This window comes from Ricinus communis, chromosome 3, assembly GCF_019578655.1.
Source record: "Ricinus communis isolate WT05 ecotype wild-type chromosome 3, ASM1957865v1, whole genome shotgun sequence".
Lineage (NCBI taxonomy): Eukaryota > Viridiplantae > Streptophyta > Magnoliopsida > Malpighiales > Euphorbiaceae > Ricinus > Ricinus communis.
Window position 1 is genome coordinate 33,048,060 of NC_063258.1, and position 19,025 is coordinate 33,067,084.

Below are 19,025 nucleotides of genomic sequence, written 5' to 3' on the forward strand. Positions count from 1 at the left end.
GAAAAAATAATGCATGATGATGATTATAAAATGACAAGAACAATTAAGTACACTCTACTATTTGTTTCACCAAAGTCAACTCGGCCTTTTTGTTCTTCTTCCTTTTCTTTTTCTTTCTCTCTCTCTCTCTCTCTCTCTCTCTTATGTTCAAATATTAATAGACCTCAGTTAATTTTGTCATGGAAAATTGTTACCTAGTGCAATCAACTCCATCTTCATTTGAAAGGGGAAAAAAAATCAGGTCCTACTTGCGGATCATCAGAATTTTGGTTTAAACTACTAATAATTAAGTTGAATATTGTGGCTGTGCTTAAATTAATTATGGGTGCAAGTAATATAGAAATCGGATGAGCATGAAATCAATTAAAATTGAACGGAGGAGAAAGCACATGTTCCTGCTCTGAATACATTTGCACATAGCCTTTCATAATCATCTAAAAACGATAGCTGACAACAGGCATAACCCACGTACTTCCCAGCTGCTTAACTCTCATCTTACAAATGCAAGCAGCCAAAATCTCAAAAGTTCCCACCTAAGCTGTGTTAAATACATATGGAGAGGATGCCACGATAAATCCAACCACAAACACAGGAAAGAAAGTGAATGCATAAAAGAATTTAAAAATAAAAATAAAAATAAAATAAAATATTCTACAAAAATAGATGGGGATTTCCAATTTCATTTTACACGTACAGCCCAATGAAGTAGAGATGTTTTTTGCAACCATCAGAAATTTGGCGCTCGCAATCTCAGCCACTTGAAGCATCCGCTGATGTATTTCTGGTATCAGACAACTACGCCTGCTCTTCAATTATCTTTGTCACAACACCTAAGGCAATCGTCCTACCTAATACTCTCAGAGACACTCTTCCAAGAGCTTTGCAACTTGAGAACTCTTGAGCACAAACTGGTCCGTGCAAATCAACCTGAAATCAGACAATAGACAGATGACACCAACTTTGATATTACTCGTAAGAATATATTGAATGAAGTCATTATCTTGCATCTTTGATTCACCTCAATTAATGCGTGTTGCTTTGGAGTAAGACAGCGGGGTGCTTTCTTTGTCTCCTTTCCAGTTTTTGGATCAAGTAATGATATTATCCTTACAACTCTTGCAGCCTCTTTTGTATGGTATAAATGAAATTCCAGCTGCACATGCCATTCACAGAAATATTACATAGTTTCCTAAAAAGCAAACAGTCTGGAAAAAAAACAAGATGAATTTCTAGTATAGAGGAGCTTACTTGAGAGCCAATCAAAATTGGGGTCGCAAAATCCAAGACAAGCACCTTCAACTCCAAATGCTTTGCAACAGGGACAGGGAAGTCAGGGTGACAAAGAACACCCCCAGCTATCACATTGCTCCCATCAATCCCCACTAGACTGACAGCCACATTGTCTCCCGCTCTTGCAACAGAACAGGCCTGAGAGTCACGCTCTAGGGTGCGTACCGTTCCTACATCTCCTGATGGCATCACCAAAACCTGCATTACCAGACCAACCTCACTGAAGAAAGCACTTGACCACTTGGCTTTAATTTATATATTCTTCACACAAATTCAACTATTGTTATTGTCAAGGAGAAATGTTCATGCAATGTTCAAGAATTCAACCTTAATCTGCTCCCACCACAGATACACAGACTCAAGCAAGAATTTCCTCATATAGCTTATATAAATAGAGATAGAAAGAAAGTATGCCATATAAATGTATAAATCAATCTCCACTTTAAACCTCTAATTGTATATATAATGATTTGATTTTTACTGGACAGGTTCCCGGAGGACTTATCTCCATTTTTTCAGAAGGCTTTTCTTTCTAAATATACCACAACTGCAGCATTTCCAAGTATTAATATAGCATACCTTTGATCCAATCCGAAGAGCTCCAGCCTCTAATTTACCACAGGCTGACACCTGTCCCATTGAAGGTGACTTGATGACATCACATATGGGCATAAGTAAGGGTTTTGAGAATTCTCTACTGGGAGGTTGAAAAGCATCAATTGCATCTAACAGACAAGGTCCATGATACCTGCAATTCAAAAACAAAACTTACCTTAATGTTCTTTAATTCAGAAACTTCCCAGCCTCACTTTAGGCTAAAAAATTGATGTAACTAGTCATAAGCGAGTACACTCACCAGGATGACAAAACAACATCAGAAGGAGCTGATACTAAATTTTGATTTTCCATGGCACTCAATGGAATCCATGAAATTGACGAATCTTTAAAGCCACAAGAACGGAGAAACATTCCAAGTTGTGTTTTAATTGAATCAAACCTATCCTTGGAATATTGCACAGCATCCATTTTATTAATCGCAACTATAATTTGATCAACTCCAAAACTTCTAATAAGTTGGACATGCTCTCTTGTTTGCCCCTTCTTACTCTCCATGCCAGCTTCAAAAGCACCAGTACAGGCATCTATGACAAGAATTGCAGCATCAGCTTGCGTAGCCCCAGATATCATGTTTGGAACAAAATCCTTGTGGCCCGGGGAATCGAGCACAACCACGTGATATTTTTTTGAATCAAAATAAGCAACAGCCACTGTCATAGTTATACCCCTTTCCCTTTCTTCAGGACTCTCATCCAATGCCCAAGCATAGGCAAAGGACCCCTTGCCCTGATGAATTAGAAATTGTGATAATCCAGCATAATATAATTTGATTCTAAAAATGAAAAGAGACAATGGGCACACAAAATCTTGGTGACAGTACCTGTAATTTGGCTTCTTTTTCATATTTGTGCATTTCTTTTTGGGTTATTCTTCCTAAAAGATGTAGCAGTCTACCAGAGAGTGTTGATTTTCCTGAGTCAACATGGCCAACCTGCAATGATATTTTAGGAAAATTTTTGAAAGTCAGCCCCAAAAATTTTTGAGAGTACTAAGAACTCCATTCCCTGTACTGCATGACCAAAAACTAGATCTGACTTACAATTGCAAGATTCAGTTGAGTCATTGTATCATCTGCTTTGTCAAGGAGCATCCAGTTGTCAGGCTGATAATGTGCAATTGATTTAGATTTTTTAGCATTAATGCTACTTACATGTTCTGATTTATCAGAGACAGACATCATGCTTATGTTATTAGCAAGCATATGACGCTCGCCCCCAATCATTGAAGATGAACTGCTATTATCCATATTTCTGTGTTTGCCTTTTGGCATCAATGCAGATGAGTTCTCTGGCATTTCATCACTTGAATGGATGCTTAGTGCACTATCCTCTAAGAAATTGCTTGCTACTCCAGGTTTTGGCTTCAAAGAAAAGGAGCTATTTGAACCAGAACTTGACTGTATAGCAGACGCCTCGTTCTTTCCACGTACATTATCATTCCCACTGTCTCGTTTGCCTTTTTCCATCAACAGAGAAGAGTCATCTAACCTTTTCACGATGGACTGTGAATTAGTTGCCCCATTGTCAATTATTCCTGAAGAAGCTTTAGGAGGTTTGAGATTCAAAGAATTGGCTACAATCAAAACGCAGAGAATCAAAATGAAGCACAACTATAATGAAAGAAAAGGATTGAATATTGTAAATACACACATAATTCATATATTAAGAACGTTATAAATATACAAGAAGTGGCATTAACCAATGAGCTAGTGAAAAGGCCAAAATTAGGCCTTGAATGACAAGGGAAATTTGGCCCGATGATGGCTGATTGGAAAATATCGATGCCTCTGATCTTTCCAAACAGACCTCGGCCCCCTTGAAAATAGCAGACTCAGCCCTTATTTCTCCCAACCAAAGACTACACTTTTCTGAACCATCAAGATTGCGCTGTAAGGCATCTCATCAGTGGATCCCAGACATTTCCTTCTCCTATAAATATCCCTTAATTATACTATTTTTGAAAGGGAATCAACATTTGAACTCCCACCTAGAGCTTCTTTCTCTAATTCATTTATTTGCCCGAGATACCCACCAACATTCCCCCACCTCATTGTTGACTCCATCCACCCATGAAAATCAATATATTATTTGTCCATCGCCCATCTATACATGTAAGGTGTTAGAGTCTACTGATATTGCCTATCCATCCTCTTAGGCCTCGTTATAACTTATCCCTCAATAGTAGTGTTAGTCGCAACACTATTTCTCTTGTATTTTTATACAACTTAAAAAGCTCTTTATTTGCAGTATACTGGTTTCCTATTCCTTCATATGGGTACATATGATATAATTTTGGATAATTTATATTCTTGACACAGAATATAAATGATCTATCAACTTTGCATCCATAAAAGGATGAATACCTCTTGAGTCCCTTTTGGAGGAATGCAGTCCACTAGAAACCAAATTGTCTGGAGATGGAACATCAAACTTGAAAGGAACTGTATAATTTAGAGGCGTAAGGTTAGAATACATATACTGACTTTTCCAAAAGCAAAATGGCCCAAATGCAAGAACCAGCTAGAGAATCCAGCAAAAGCTTCTTAGAGAAAAGGATTCTCATGGTAAAAAACCAGAGTGTTTAATATCTATTGTTCTATATTCGGACCTATGTTGATGTCGGAGTGGCTATGAGAACTAAAGGCCTTATGTAATTCAAGAAAGTTTCCTTGGAAATTCTCACAGTTGAGAAATTTAGTGTTCCCTTGTGCCCCCTTAGTCACAGAATCATCTTTCTGCAGTTGAGCTACTACAGGCTTGTGGAGTGTCCGATGTGGCAATGATGCAAAAAGAGACTTGGCCATTATGGATACTCCAGAATCTTTGCACACACTGTCAGCTGCATGAAAGAGATCTATTCTATTAAAGGAGAACCACTTGAAGGGCAACCTAAATAACAAGGACAGTGAGGCAGCCTTTTTGCAAGGTGATACTAAAGACATCACGAATGGGATTCATTCCCACAACCACGGCAAACAGTCGTACGAGTTAAACTTGTCTAGGAAGCAAAAGAATTAAATAACATACAGAAGAAAAATTGCAAAAGAATAATCATGTCGAAAAACATAAGACTGGAAAAAGATCAATCCATAGTTCCATATAGTTCACTTCTTAAAAATTAACATGAAATATATAGAAAATGTAGCCAAGGACAAAAATTCTATACCTGTTCTCTTGTCATTATTGTTGGAATTGCCTGCAGTAGGATTACGAATTACCCCACAAATGTCACAAGCATTCATACTCTCATCATTGTCATAAGTGCAAATGGAGCAACGCCATTGCCTAGCACTACTAATTTCTTGCTTAGATTCTGGTGCTTCCCCTGTTATAAAGATCAAATTCAAGTACTCTCTATATGAAGGATTTTGTAGAATATGACCATCATAATCAAAGACTTAATTGCTTATTTTAAGAATGATTATATAGATGCAGGAACAATGAGTGTAAAAGACTGAGAACACTAATTTGCAGATTAAGCATCTTATACAACAAGAAAGACGGACAAACAAGAAATAGAAGCACAGAATGTCCAAAATAGTAGCATAAGACACGGACAAGTAACAGGCTTAAGGAAGAAAAGATCCAATAACGATGGAAGTTTAGATTTTCAAACAAATAGTGGCACGAATGCACATACTTTCACATATATATGGATTGTTACTGACCATAGTCTTCCACGTCATATTCATAATCATAATCATAATCCTCATAATCATCATCATCATCGAAATCGACACCATAGTTTACTTTACGGGGCATGGTCCTGGCCTGGCAAGAAGAATTAAGGAAACACTTAGAGATGCAACAGCCTTGTATCAAATATAATTTATCATGTAGCATGAAAAGAAAAACACAGCAAATATAAAGTGAAAAGACAGAATTTACTACCTACAAAGATGTTGGCAGCTAATAATTTATAAGTGAACAACTCCACATGCCAATCAATCTTAACTAAACTAATATCGAGGACTCAGTGATTCACTGAGCCAGATTATAGAATTCTAATCTATAAAAACCGGCGATAACTTAGAATCACAATGGAGTAAGATTTCTTTTTTTTTCTTTTGTGTTCCTCTTCAGTCTTCAAGAATAACTGCACATAAACAAAAACAGAAATTAATTTCACTTTATTTAATATAATTATATGTTAAACATTGAAAAAGGATGCTCGATATTATTATAAGTTTTGAATTGCCAAATTTATCAGCAACAAAAAGAAGTGGTAGAAAACTGGAATACGAGACAATAACAGAAAAATGTAAAATTCACTCAAATTCACATGAGTTCCAAGGAACTAATAGCGAGCAATTAATAGAATATATTAAGCTTAATTCTATCTAATTGTAATAATTAGATATAAATTGAGTGCGAGTTTAGAACAGGAAAAAGAAAAGGTTAGGGTTCAGGTTCACCTGAAGAAAATCGGAGTGATGAGAACCACCGGGTGATTGTTCTTTTCCCTCTTCTCACTCTCGAGATGTGAGCAATGGCACTGGGACTGCCAATCTGAAATTCGCTTTTTATTGTATTAGTTATTATTCAATCTAAAGAAGAAAGAAAGGAATTTGCGAAGAAACGTTTATAGAAATCGGTAATTACGATTAACTAATTAAATATTAAAAGAAATTCCGCTTCAGCAGTTTCTTCAATTTCTTTTTTCCTGAGTTGTCCAATGTGCTTTCTTTTTTTCTTTATGAAATTCTCCTATTTGGTTATTAATAAATATTAATACAATAAAAATCTGAATCGTATTCACCAAAAAAGAGTGTTGAATAATAAAAAGACATTGGCAAAAGACTGTTGAGCGTTTGAAAGAAAAATCAATTAAGCATCCAATGTTTATTTTGATACACTTAGACCCTAAATGATTTAATTAAGTAGGATTACTAATACTATAAACATTTCCATTCGTGGTTGTGCCTACTTAAATGCAATCCATTTGAATTAGCATTTAGTTACACAGTTTAATCCATGAAAAGCTAAATATATTTTCGTTGATGAGAGTTTAATTATTTTTCTTAGTTGTTTTTGTTGCAGTGACGGTAATGCTCTTCCCAACTCTAAAAGAATGATGACAGAGATTTTGGAATGAATTGTATTATATTGTTTAAAAATAACAAGACAAGATTGGCTGCTACTTTCGAAAATTGAAGTTTTAATTGGACCATTTTAAACAAACTTTAGAGCCTAATACATCAAAATAAAATCTGAAAGTTTAATTGACTTTCTGAGATTATTTTTTTTCCATATTTTGCTTAAAATATTTTATATTTATGTAATTATAAGTTATAAAATATACAACAGATTGCCAAATTATTTGTAGCAGTAATACATGCAGATGAATGATATTTCGATGCCCATAATATAGAGTAGGGTTGCTGCATTAAAAAATATTTTTGTTTACTCCTTTTTATTTGCCTTTTTTACTGTAAAATTTTCATTATTGCAAGACTTCACTGCAATAGGTTTATTACGCTAAACTATTGGATGAATATCATTTTATCATAAAAGTGTTTTACATTTGACCATGAAAAATAAAAACATATCCTGACTATCCGATATGTGTTGCACATACTCCAATCTCACCCAAAAGAAAAGGCTCCACAATTTAGCAAAGCATTTCTATACAAGTGTTATTTCCTGATACTATTATAGTACAGCTTTTTACCTTTGATATATTTCTATACGGACACTGTCAATATATTTCACTTTTTGCATTTACATGAAAAGGATCCTCTCTGCAAAAGCAAACAAAATGTCAAAGCCTGCTATTTTTGGTGTCTGCAGTCTACCTTAAAGTCATTCTTGTATTCTTATGTGATGCCGCACCAAGCTTTCCTCATCTGTCATACAAGACCTTGTCGCTCCAGGAAAGCATGAAATCGCGGATAACATTTGGAATGTCTGCAATTCAAAAGCATAAACTTTTGTGAAGCAAACATGGAATGCCTGATAAGATTTGGCTAGATTATGCACAGAGCAAGTAATCAACAAATGACCTTATATTAGAAAACTAAAGCATACTTCACCTCGTACAACTTCTATAGCTACTGAGGGCATGTCTATCTGATCTTCAACAAGTCTATAAACATCTACAAGCTATAGAAAACAAATGACATTTCAGAATTCGGAATGCTAGAATTAAAAAATGTAACAAAGAATGGCAGTTTTATCTTTCCTGTAATAATGCAGTACCTCTTCAACATGAAGCTTTGAATCTTCAGTCAGAGCCAAAATCAGTTGTCTACGAATTCCTTCATCGGTAAAGAAAAGACGAGCACCATCTTTAATAGTGTCTGTCAGATCTAGTTTCCTTTCTAGCTGCCAGTTTCTTGAATTTGGCCTGCAAAAAAGAAAAGTAAGTATAGGTTCTTCAAGCAATCAAGCAGAATTAGTTTTAAGGGACAAGAATCAACACAGACGTGTTCTTCAATTGCAAAGCAGGATTGCTGCTCATCTTGGCTACATTTTCCTTTGCAAGAACAATGAGGTTCTCAAGCCGTTTCCACTGGAAAACACCGTCTTTAAAAAGAACCTGACATAGGAACCAGATCATTATTGAGGGAACACTACCAGAAAAACCCACCTAAAGTTGATGCAAATCCCATGTAATGTTTTTTAAGGCACTCAAACTCAAAACCACCACCTAGTCCGCATTCTGTTTGGTCCACACATGGTAGAGCAGGGTGACAAGTTTAGAACCAGAGTAATGTGTTAATTATACAGAGGACAGGAGACTGAAATAACATCAATTCACCAACATGGAGAACAAAATTACCGGATGCATTTTCAATTTTGTAGCAAGGACAGGATACTCCTTCAGAGGATCACTCTGCCAAATTTCTCTAGAAAGTAGCATTTTAATGCAATAGAAACATTAAAAGAACAGCTGATGCACATTATATGCAGGAGATGATTTCTACCTCAGAAGAGATTTTAATAGACCAGTATGAAGCATCCACGAAGAGCTTGAAACATCAAACCATAGCTGATGCACATTGTATGCAGGGGATAAGATCAACCTTATAAAAAAATTTGAACTAACCTGTATGAGACGTTCACGAAGAGCTGGATTTGGGTCTGTCAGTAGACGCTTTGCCACATATGGGTAGGCAACCTAATCAAAGTGGAATAGAACTTTTAATTAGGCAAATCTTAGCACAATGATTCAAGATTTTTAAGGCAAAAACTTAACTGAACAGGAAACAGACTATACTGATCTTTGTACATGCCCATAGGTTGTATTAAAGCAAAGATTATATAGTTACGGAAAAAGGAGACGAGAAAAAAAAAATTCACCTCCAGAAACTTAAAATCTGGCTTCAAGGTGAAACAGATGCCCTCTTGAGTCAACAAAGAACGGATGACAAGAGAAAATCTCTCTGGTATACGGATGGGATAATTATAAACCAACTGGTTAAACTTCCCTGCAATATGTATAGAATAGTAACACATTATTACTGTGATTGACTCACAATCACACTGACTTTTTTGTCCAAGAAATAGATTGCTGAAATTAGAAAAGCATAGAGAAGACTAAGACCCGAACAAACACTTCCACTAAGTGGAGAAGCTGGTCTTATCAACAACTAATAATCAAGTATAATACATCAAAAAGCAATTACGGAAAAGAAAGGATGACTATATGCCAAACTATTACAGGAAAAAAAAAAAAAAGAAGAAAAGAAAATTGGAAGCAGCTGCTACTCTTATCCAAGCCACATCACTCGTACATTTAAATCGAAGAGAACTTTGTAATCAAAGTAGAGCGAACTCTAAGTAACATTTATTTTTACTAAGATATGTATCAAATTTGCAGGAAAAAGGGAGAAAAAAGAGCTATTAAACTTTAAGGAGATATTGATAGTACTAGTTCTGCAAAAAGTTGGAACAAAAATTGCCTTGGCAAATTAACAGAACATAAATTAGAGCCATAAAGTCACCTGTAACAATTCTAAAATTAAAATCAGAAAGTCCTTTTCCAACTGAGTTCTGCCAAATCGCTTCCAAGGCTGGAATGATAGGAGACACATCAGTCCCACTAGCTAAGAAGCCAAGTCTAGTGAAATCATTTGCCATTTCAGCATAGTCTTCATTTACAGCATGTACAACAGCATCTATCAGTATCTGCTTATTTTGCTGAAATAAAGAAAGCAGATAAGCATACTAAAGAACAAAAAGCATACTCTAATGTGGGCACAACTAACTAGACGTTACTGTTTTCCACTTGATTTGCATAAATATTATCGTGCATATATCAACATTATGCAACAATAAAGAGAACTCTATTTGCTGCCAGTAAAATTTAAGTATAAAAATACCTTCAGAAAATGATATGCGAGTTTCCTTATGTATTAAATCTAAGAACAAATGGGTTCTACAAGGATATAGTACTTTTTCGTCCTACATTTCTTGGAAACAAACATCTTACCTGACTGAGCACAGCAACATTCCCAAAGTCCACATATGCAATACGTCCATCTCGCATAGCAAAAATATTTCCAGGATGTGGATCTCCATGGAACAGCCCGAATTCTAGCAATTGCCTTAAAGCAGCACTGACCCCAACTGTTAAAAATCCATTTACATCGATACCAGCTTCCTTGATAGCCTGAGTTACATCAAGCAAAATATTAATTGCTTTAATAGAAAGGGAAAAAAACCAATGAAAATGCACAATGACTTTGATATTCGAACCTTTGGGTTTGTGCACCGAATGCCGTCTATCCATTCCATTACTATAACACGTGAACCAGAAAGCTTTTTGTAAACCCGGGGAATTTTAACAGTAGGATCATCTTTGAAGTTTTCAAGAAAATCTTCAATATTCCGGGCTTCCTGAGTAAGAGAGGAAATAGAGTTATGAAAACACATACAAAGATGTCAAGAATGTCCAAACTTTCTGGATATGATATGGCCCAAGGTAACTCCATATCTCAGTTCAACAGTGTACAGTTGTTAAGGACCGTTTTGAAATATACCAAGGTGTAATCCAGTTCCTCCAACAGTTTCTCTCCAAATTCATCAACTATCAATTCAGCGTTGCATCCTAGTTTCTGTAAACTGATGCCATTTAGGAATGAAGCAAGAGTTCTGAAAAGAAAAAGATCCCTGTAGATTATAGGCTCTATCTCTGGCCTTTGCACCTGCAAGCAAACAACTCCATATCATTGACACAGAAAATCTTTGCAGCATTATGACTATATTGCAAAAGAAAACTTTTGCAACTGGATGTTTGTCATCTAAACAGTGCTTTATTTCTCTGAAATCCTTCTTTTTAACAATTTTTTTCATCTCCCTTCCCCTCCTCTTTAGATTTATGAAGATTATAACACCTGCAATTACAAATACTAGAGCGAAGCATTATCCCACAACAAGCTACTATAGCTGCATTTTACTGATCATCTTATTAACTGTAGAAGGACGATTGTAGAAGGACACACAACAAGAATTCGCTTCACAAGAAAAATTTTAACCATGAGAAGTGGTGAGAAACATGCTACTTTTAATCTCAGACAACCTTAATAGCAACATCCTCCCCTGTGTCTCGTAAGGTAGCTCGGTAAACTTGACCCAGGCTTGCAGCTGCAATTGTTTGTGATGAAATTTTACTGAATACAGCTTCAAGAGGTTGGCCCAATTCCTCCTCTATAATCTTGAAAGCAACCTGTCCAAATAGGCACTAGTTATGCAAAAGGAAAAAGAAAAATGAAACCATTGCAAAAACAAACTAAACATGACAATAATGAGGTTTTGCCTGATTAGGGAAAGGAGGAACATCATCTTGAAGAATACAAAGCTCGTTCATGTAATCTTCTCTAATAATGTCAGGCCTGCTGGCAAGAACCTGACAAAATGCACAAAGTATATGCAATCCACGATTACAGAATTTTAAAATGGAAGAGAATTTATAATTGAGTGAATACAGCAAGAAAAGAAAAAAGAACCTGGCCAGCTTTGATAAAGGAAGGCCCTAAATCACACAAGAGGTTTCTGAGCTGACGAGCACGAAATGGAACTACTTCTTTATCTCTACCAACAAGGCAATCATACATCAAGGAAGACCAGTAAAATCCTAAATTCCACACTATTTCGACTCCACGTAGCATTAATGACAAGGTAGTTCCTCCGGATTCCAACACCTTACTCCTCACCTATATATTTTACAACAATAATAGCAAACAAATTTCAATTTATTTCACAAAATTGACGAGCTACTAGTAAAATGAAATTTATTTAATAATAACATAATTTAGTTACTGGAGTATCCATACTGTCTCGGGAGAGTACTTGCGAAACGGAATGCAAACGCCGCGCTCGATGTCGAGCTGTTCCATGGCGGCGCTAGACTTGCCTATCAATTGTAGAAAATCTTTGCTTTCAGTCTCACTGATACTACTAGTAGCTAAGGCCGTCCTAATGCTCCTGCTGCTTGTAGCGGTTCCAGTTCTGGAATTGTCAGCTGCTGCGACAATCGGCGACAATCTATTGCTTCTTTGAATAATTGAGTGCAGAATTCGTGAACGAGAGTATTCATTTCTGTGATTCGTAGTGGTAAAAGACGTTCTGCTCATGCAATTCGGATAGATCAAATCCATAGAGAAAGTCTGGGATCTAGGGGGAGAATTTGGCTGTGCGGGAGTAAAGTAGAAGAGAGTTTTCAAAAGTTGGTTACTAAATTAGGTAATCATGCGATGGAAATGATCGCCACATAAAATTTACATGTCAATAATCCATTAAAAAAAAAAAACGCAAAGATTGTTAGTGACGGATACGGTTGCTTCTAGTGGCCATAAGAGTGACCACGTCGTTGACTTGTTACCAAGGGCGTGGTGGTACGTTCAGTAACTCGGTCCAAGAGTGTACGTGATCTGAACCAATAATAACTATTACAAAATTATCAAATCTTGTCAATTTCGCCTTTTTCACAAAATTGAGTTCAAGCTCGAAAAATAAAATTTATAAAAAAAATTAGTTATTTATATAATTATAATAAGATATTAGTGCTTAAATTCTACTAGTTAATGAAAGATTATGAATTGAATATTTATTACTATAGTAAAGATTATAACATTAAGGATTGTAACCGTTAGTATTTTAATGGAATGCCACCGCTAGTCTATAAATAATAGTTGGTCATCTATCTACCTATATCATTAAAAATTATAACAAATTTAAAAAAAAATTTAATATAGATTTATTATTAATTCTTGGTGTATATATATATATGTATATCAGTAGTTAATATTTAATTAAAATTAAGTTAAGTATTTAATAAAAATATACATATTATTTAAATATATTATTTAATTTAGTTGGATATTTAGTTCTAGACTTAAAAAAAAAAAATTGAATCTAAAAATTGTTTTGAGAATGTAAAAAAGCTGCAGTTTTCAATAAATTCGATTTACACATTTTATTTTAATCATTGAATTATGAATTTTTTTAAAAGTCGGTTTGTGCTAATGCCAAATTCACCTTGTTTAACCATTTGCATTTTTTCAAGCTATAAAATCACTTTGAACTGTTTTATTTTTTTCATATATAACAATATTAAGGATGTGGCCAATAGCAAACTTAGTATGTGTTTTTCGGTTTCATTGAAAGATTTATTTTCTCCTAAATTGACATTCTCTTCAAATAATTTTGTATATTTAATAATGTATTCAAAAAAAAAAAAGAAGTTTTATTTGATTAATTCTATTTAAATATATTATATTTGTGAATATATGAGAAAATACATGAAATAGTAAAGTAAAGAATAATATTTAGTTTTATAAAATATGTTGACTTATAAATATAAAATTCACATAAAAATCTATCTATTTTTTAAATTTAATTTAATTATTAATTATTTTATAATTTTTATTTTAAAAAATAAATGAATTTTCAGTTTTATCAGGTCTTTAGATATTACCTTTTTTGCGAATTCTTTTCCTACTCCTCATTATCGGTTTCCATTAGTAAGATGGGAGAATAAAAAAATCTAACCCTACAAGTACAAAAATTAGTCATCATAGATGTTTTAGCCGGAGTCAACACTTATTGTCCCATTCTTATAGTTCTTATAGAAAGATTACTAAAGTCCAATTTCATCACTTTACTTTACCCTTTTCTTAAACTTATAAATATTTTAATTTTAATTTGACTCATCTGGATTTTTTTTAAATAAAAGAGTAGATTTTCAAATTTAGTTAGATTATTTGAATTATAAAATAAAGTAATTTACTAATTAAATTAATATTATAAAATAATTTTTTTAAAATTTTCCTTTCTAAAATTACTTTTTATTCTTAAAGAAAGAACGAGTAGTTTTAACTTTTATTTTTTAAAATATAATTAATTTAAAATAAATATATAAATACATGTGCTAATTTAATCACAGAATTAAAGAGTATATCCAAATTAAATTTGCTGACAAAATTTACTAGCCAAATGCGTCTCTAATCTCATCCACTAATTATAGCTCTTCGAAAGATAACAATCTTATCCAAATTCTCTGCCCTCATGTTTTTAAATCTCCAATACCTCGTGTTGTTCACTTTCTTCACATCTTACTATATTTGTATCCATTTTTTTTTAATTATTTGTTCATTACGCATTAAAAATAGATCTTTATACTTGTATGTTGTTAATATAATTTTTTTATTAAATTCTTTATGGTTATTCTTTTTTATTTATATTTAGATAGAGATTTATATATTCATTTTCATAAAAGTATTTTTCATAGATGTGAAGAATCTTCAATATTCCAATATTGAAATTTTAGAGAAAAAATTAATAAGTTTCATTGAATGTGCTATGTTTGCCAGTCTTGCATTTTCATCAACCAATTTGTAAAAATCTAATGTCATTTTCTTTTATATTTTTTATAATTATACTCGCGACTAAGAGCGAATCTTTTGCCACATCATGGGATGTGAAAGAAAGAATATCGTGGTGTTATTTGCCTATTGAAAAGATTAATATTTAATTCATTAATATTATTTTATTTAAAGATTAGAAGGAAAATAAAAAAAAAAAAAGATGGAAAAAATCCAATCCAATGGGTGCTTCAAATTCCATTTTTGTTTCGATTCGACTTCCCGAATTGACCGAACGAGGCCTTAAGCAACAACGATAGGTGGGCATCAGAATAGCTGCCAAAAACAAAGCGGGAAAAGTTAAAACCAGATGGCGGGAAACTTTCCCGAAACATCACGCATAAGTTCATACCCGCTACTGATTTTATTGATTTGCAAATATTTTCTATCTAATCTCTGATTTTAGGGTTTCAAAGATGTTCTCCAGCAGCCAATTCGAATCCTTTTCCGGCGGTGGATTTATGTCTTCGCAGTCAAGTCAGCCAACCGATTCGGCTCCATCCCCTGCAAAAGTAAGTAATCTGATCTAGAGACAATATTTATGGCTGCTGAGAAAATGTAGAAAACAAAACAGAACATTATATACGCATGGAGAAAAAAAGAGGTTTCACTTCACTCTAATGTTACCTTAATTATTAATTGTAAACAGACAGGGTGTTCGGATATTAATCACTAATAGTTGAATTTGATTTGGTTGGCCTATATTTTTTAATTTATTTTTCTAATGTATGCTTCCAGAGTCGTGATTCTCAGGGTTTGGTACCGGTAACAGTGAAGCAGATAAGTCAGGCTTCTCATTCTGGTGATGAAAATTCAAATTACGTGATCGATGGCGTGGATGTGACCAACGTAATGATATTCCGTTCTTATCAACGATCACTGTGGTTTTGTTTGTTTCTAACAGTAAAAATGAAACTGGATTCGATTTTCTTCTTTGTTCTAGGTTACTGTGGTTGGGATGGTGTTTGATAAAGCTCAAAACGTAACCGATGTTAATTTCACCGTGGATGACGGAACAGGCCGAATTGGTTGTAAAAGATGGTAAATTGAGCTCCCCTGGATTTATCTTTTCAGAGTGTATTGTTATAAAAGCTTAGTCAATATCTCTTGTTAAATGTTAAGTCAATTTTAAATATTTGCAGACAAAGAATGCATGAATTTGGAAACTGTTGAATTAAGATTTTGTCTCTACTCTTTGCTGTGTAAAGATCATTTGAACACGTGCTCGATTTTCTTTGACCCGTATGTGATCCTTTTATTACAGGGTGAACGAGAATTTTGACAGCTCGGAAATGGAGACGATACAGTGAGTCTTCCTCATTGTGCATTCTCTTAGTGAACTCACTGTTTGTATTATGGCGCGTGCCTTGCTTTCAGTGACGAGTGATTATGTAACACATAATTTGAGTTATTCTAATTTTTGGTTATCCACTTTGCAATAGAGATGGAATGTACGTTCGTGTTAGTGGGCATCTGAGAAGTTTTCAAGGCGTAAGACAGTTGGGTGCTTTCTCTGTGAGGTATGGGCACAACAAGTTTTCAATACGAATGTGATAATTGCAACAGGATTCTTCTTCTTAAGCAATGTGTATTCCATTTAAACTGATGATTCAAAATTTGAGAGAGTTAGTTTCCTTATACCACATGTATGGTTTGAATTTGCTACTTTTAAAATATAAATACTCTAGCCTATTTTTTAGAAACAAATTCATTGTGTTTTCTTATTTTCCTGATTACTCTGCTATGCAGGCCAGTAATGAACTTTGATGAGGTTACTTTCCACTTTATTGACTGCATACACACCCATTTGCTGAACTCTAAGTCACAGGTATTGATCGCTAGAGCTGATGAAACATGCTCTCTCAGTTACATTACATATATTAAATAATCCAAAACAGATGGGTTACAAGTATATGTAATTCTTTTAAACTGTTAATTGATCGTGTATTTGCGCTAACCGAAGCTGCAAGGTGGTGCCTCAATTCAGACTCAGAATGTAGAATCATCCACGAGCACTCAGACATCTAACTCTATCCAAGTATGAGACTAATTACTGTGCATAGTTTGTGTTTGGTTATCCTTGTTTATGTGTTTGGCATAATATTCTATATTTGTTTCTCCAGTTCACCAAGCAATACAGCGTTGATGGACTAAAGGACTGTGATCAACTGGTCCTCGACTATCTGCAACAATCTTCAAGCATGTGAGTTCAGCGTCGATTCTTAATTATGTTTTACCATATAGCATCTTTCTCTATCAAGTTCTACAGTGCCTAGTTCTGCCTTGTTTCTTGTGAGGTGGCTCGAGTCCAACGGGGGTGAGTTTTCCTTTTAGAATTTGAAACGATGGTTTATAGTTATAGAGTTCTGTTCTCTGTAAAATGGGTTGAATAGAACTGCATTCACAGGTTTCGAAGCTTGTTTGTTAGTGTTCACCAACCTCGAAGTTTCTTAAATTAGTCAGATGATTTACCGAGACCTCTGGCGACATTTTCTTAAAAACTAACAATTGGCTTTTAACTCAATATAAATGCCATCTGTTTACTGAACTTGAGGAATTGATTTCTGTATGCAGGGGGCAGGAAAAGGGGATACACATGGATGAACTTAGCCAGCAGCTAAAGCTTCCCATGGATAAGATCAAGTAATATCTCTTTCTATCTCTGCTCCTTCCAAACCTGTTGACATTAAGTAATAAACTTCATGGATCTGCTGTATTGTCTTTGGCAGGGAAACTATTAGATCTCTCGAAGATGAAGGCCTGATATACTCTACAATCGATGAATTTCACTATAAAGCAACCTGATGAAGCTGATAATCATGTTGTCTGGGTTATGGATGGTTCGTTTCGCTATAAGTTACGTCGCGATTACTGATTCACCGCAATTATTTTTGTATGTTGTAGATATATCATCCATATCCTTTTTAAGTTGTAGACTGATAAAGTTTCAAAGACGTTGGATTATGTATTGTCCTTGTTCATAATTTTGAGCGTCGCTGATCCAGCTGAGCGGTTTAAATCATTGATTTGGTCCACCAATCTGTTCAATTATCGGTTCAAACTTGATTAGGCCTTAACTTTTTATGTGTAGGCCGAAGCAGCAAAGCCTAACTTGGAATTCCCTTGATTGGGTCAGGCTTCGGATAGATCCCTCTGCTCAAGTTTCACTTTTAGCCCTGCTGAGCAGGTATCTAACAGGCCCATATCATAAAAGGTAGCCGATTTAAATATTTTCCAAGTATATTTTGCAATTGAATGTTCATCTTTGTTAGAAAAACAAAATACAATAATGAGATAGTATTATAATTATAATTATATGAACATTATCACTGTTGTCTTGGGAAGTTTTATGAAGATTAAAAAAAGAAAAAGAAACAAAGGAGCCGCCAATGCTTATAATGAGGCAGAATATATTGTTATTGTCTATATCTATGGTAATTAATAGGCTGATAATAATGATAATTAATAAAATACTATTATTTATTTTATATATATATTCTTTTTGGTTCACGTTTATTTATTTATTTGGGTTAGATGCTTGTCCTTATTCTCTTTGTATATGGCCATATGCTTTTAAATGAGTTATGGGGTGTTTGATGAAGCGCTATAAATACATTTCTTTTGGCAAGTTATTTTCATGGTACCTTGATTCACATGACGTTTGATGTCCCACATGCTAGTATATTTATATTTACTTTATGTTGCTGAATTCACGTTTTGACTATATGTATTCAGCCATCATAGTTTTATTACTAGGCTAAGGCCGGCTTTTATAATTTAAATATTAGTTTTACAAAAAAAATAAACTAAAATAAAAAAGCTTCTTGACAGAAGAAACTTGACATGATGTACTTATTCTATAAATAACATAATTTACTCTATATCATTAATTATTTTATTACTTATAAAGTTAATTCCTTTTTTTATAGGGTAAAATTTAAAATATTATTCTGGTGCTTTTAGGATATATATTTTTTGCATAGAAAATATTTATTTATTTGAATATATTAATATAATAATATATTAATATTATATTATTAGATGCATTGAATGTGTTATATGTAAATTTAAATTTTATTTATTTCTCGTCCACAGTTTATTATTTAATTGCTTTTAAGTTAATACAACTGTTGATGTCAGATTTAATAGACTTTTAAAAGTTTATTAAGATATAAATAGGGTAAATATATATTTTTATTTTTGAATTTGTATCGATTAGTCAAATATAATATTTTTATTTATAACTTAATTT

The 19,025-nt window shown here is 33.9% G+C and overlaps 3 protein-coding genes across 10 annotated transcripts; 1 reads left to right on the forward strand and 2 right to left on the reverse strand.

The window, feature by feature from the left end:
- Positions 1-348: 348 nt before the first annotated feature.
- Positions 349-5,986, reverse strand: LOC8282065 (HBS1-like protein). 8 transcript variants are annotated; one of them, XM_015724655.2, is made up of 12 exons: positions 5,799-5,986; positions 5,576-5,678; positions 5,074-5,232; positions 4,516-4,746; positions 4,271-4,348; positions 2,948-3,480; positions 2,729-2,839; positions 2,147-2,634; positions 1,870-2,038; positions 1,249-1,488; positions 1,019-1,153; positions 349-927 (listed from the first exon to the last, which is right to left on the reverse strand). In XM_015724655.2, the coding sequence occupies exons 2-12, from the start codon at positions 5,667-5,669 to the stop codon at positions 796-798; spliced, it is 2,370 nt and encodes a 789-aa protein (XP_015580141.1). In that variant the 5' UTR covers positions 5,670-5,678; positions 5,799-5,986; the 3' UTR covers positions 349-795. The 8 variants fall into 8 exon arrangements, with proteins under 8 accessions (XP_015580141.1, XP_048227711.1, XP_048227710.1 ...); XM_048371754.1 differs by lacking the exon at positions 5,799-5,986 and having other exon boundaries at positions 2,948-3,450; positions 4,591-4,746; positions 5,548-5,678; XM_048371753.1 differs by lacking the exon at positions 5,799-5,986 and having other exon boundaries at positions 4,591-4,746; positions 5,548-5,678.
- LOC8282066 (protein ACTIVITY OF BC1 COMPLEX KINASE 1, chloroplastic) lies at positions 5,973-12,703 on the reverse strand. The gene is made up of 15 exons (XM_002527920.4): positions 12,185-12,703; positions 11,858-12,064; positions 11,668-11,757; positions 11,431-11,577; positions 10,892-11,056; positions 10,608-10,748; positions 10,342-10,521; positions 9,854-10,049; positions 9,210-9,337; positions 8,956-9,027; positions 8,333-8,445; positions 8,106-8,253; positions 7,940-8,009; positions 6,323-7,814; positions 5,973-6,003 (listed from the first exon to the last, which is right to left on the reverse strand). Exons 1-14 carry the CDS (start codon positions 12,506-12,508, stop codon positions 7,750-7,752), a joined length of 2,046 nt encoding a protein of 681 aa, XP_002527966.1. The 5' UTR covers positions 12,509-12,703; the 3' UTR covers positions 5,973-6,003; positions 6,323-7,749.
- A 2,336-nt stretch (positions 12,704-15,039) lies between these two features.
- LOC8282067 (replication protein A 32 kDa subunit A) lies at positions 15,040-18,099 on the forward strand. Its single transcript, XM_048372462.1, is given in 12 exon segments — positions 15,040-15,285; positions 15,512-15,622; positions 15,717-15,814; positions 16,038-16,079; positions 16,216-16,293; positions 16,523-16,601; positions 16,737-16,811; positions 16,897-16,976; positions 17,348-17,416; positions 17,503-17,567; positions 17,570-17,629; positions 17,865-18,099. Coding segments are annotated over 12 exon segments (873 nt in total). The 5' UTR covers positions 15,040-15,189; the 3' UTR covers positions 17,885-18,099.
- Positions 18,100-19,025: the final 926 nt, after the last annotated feature.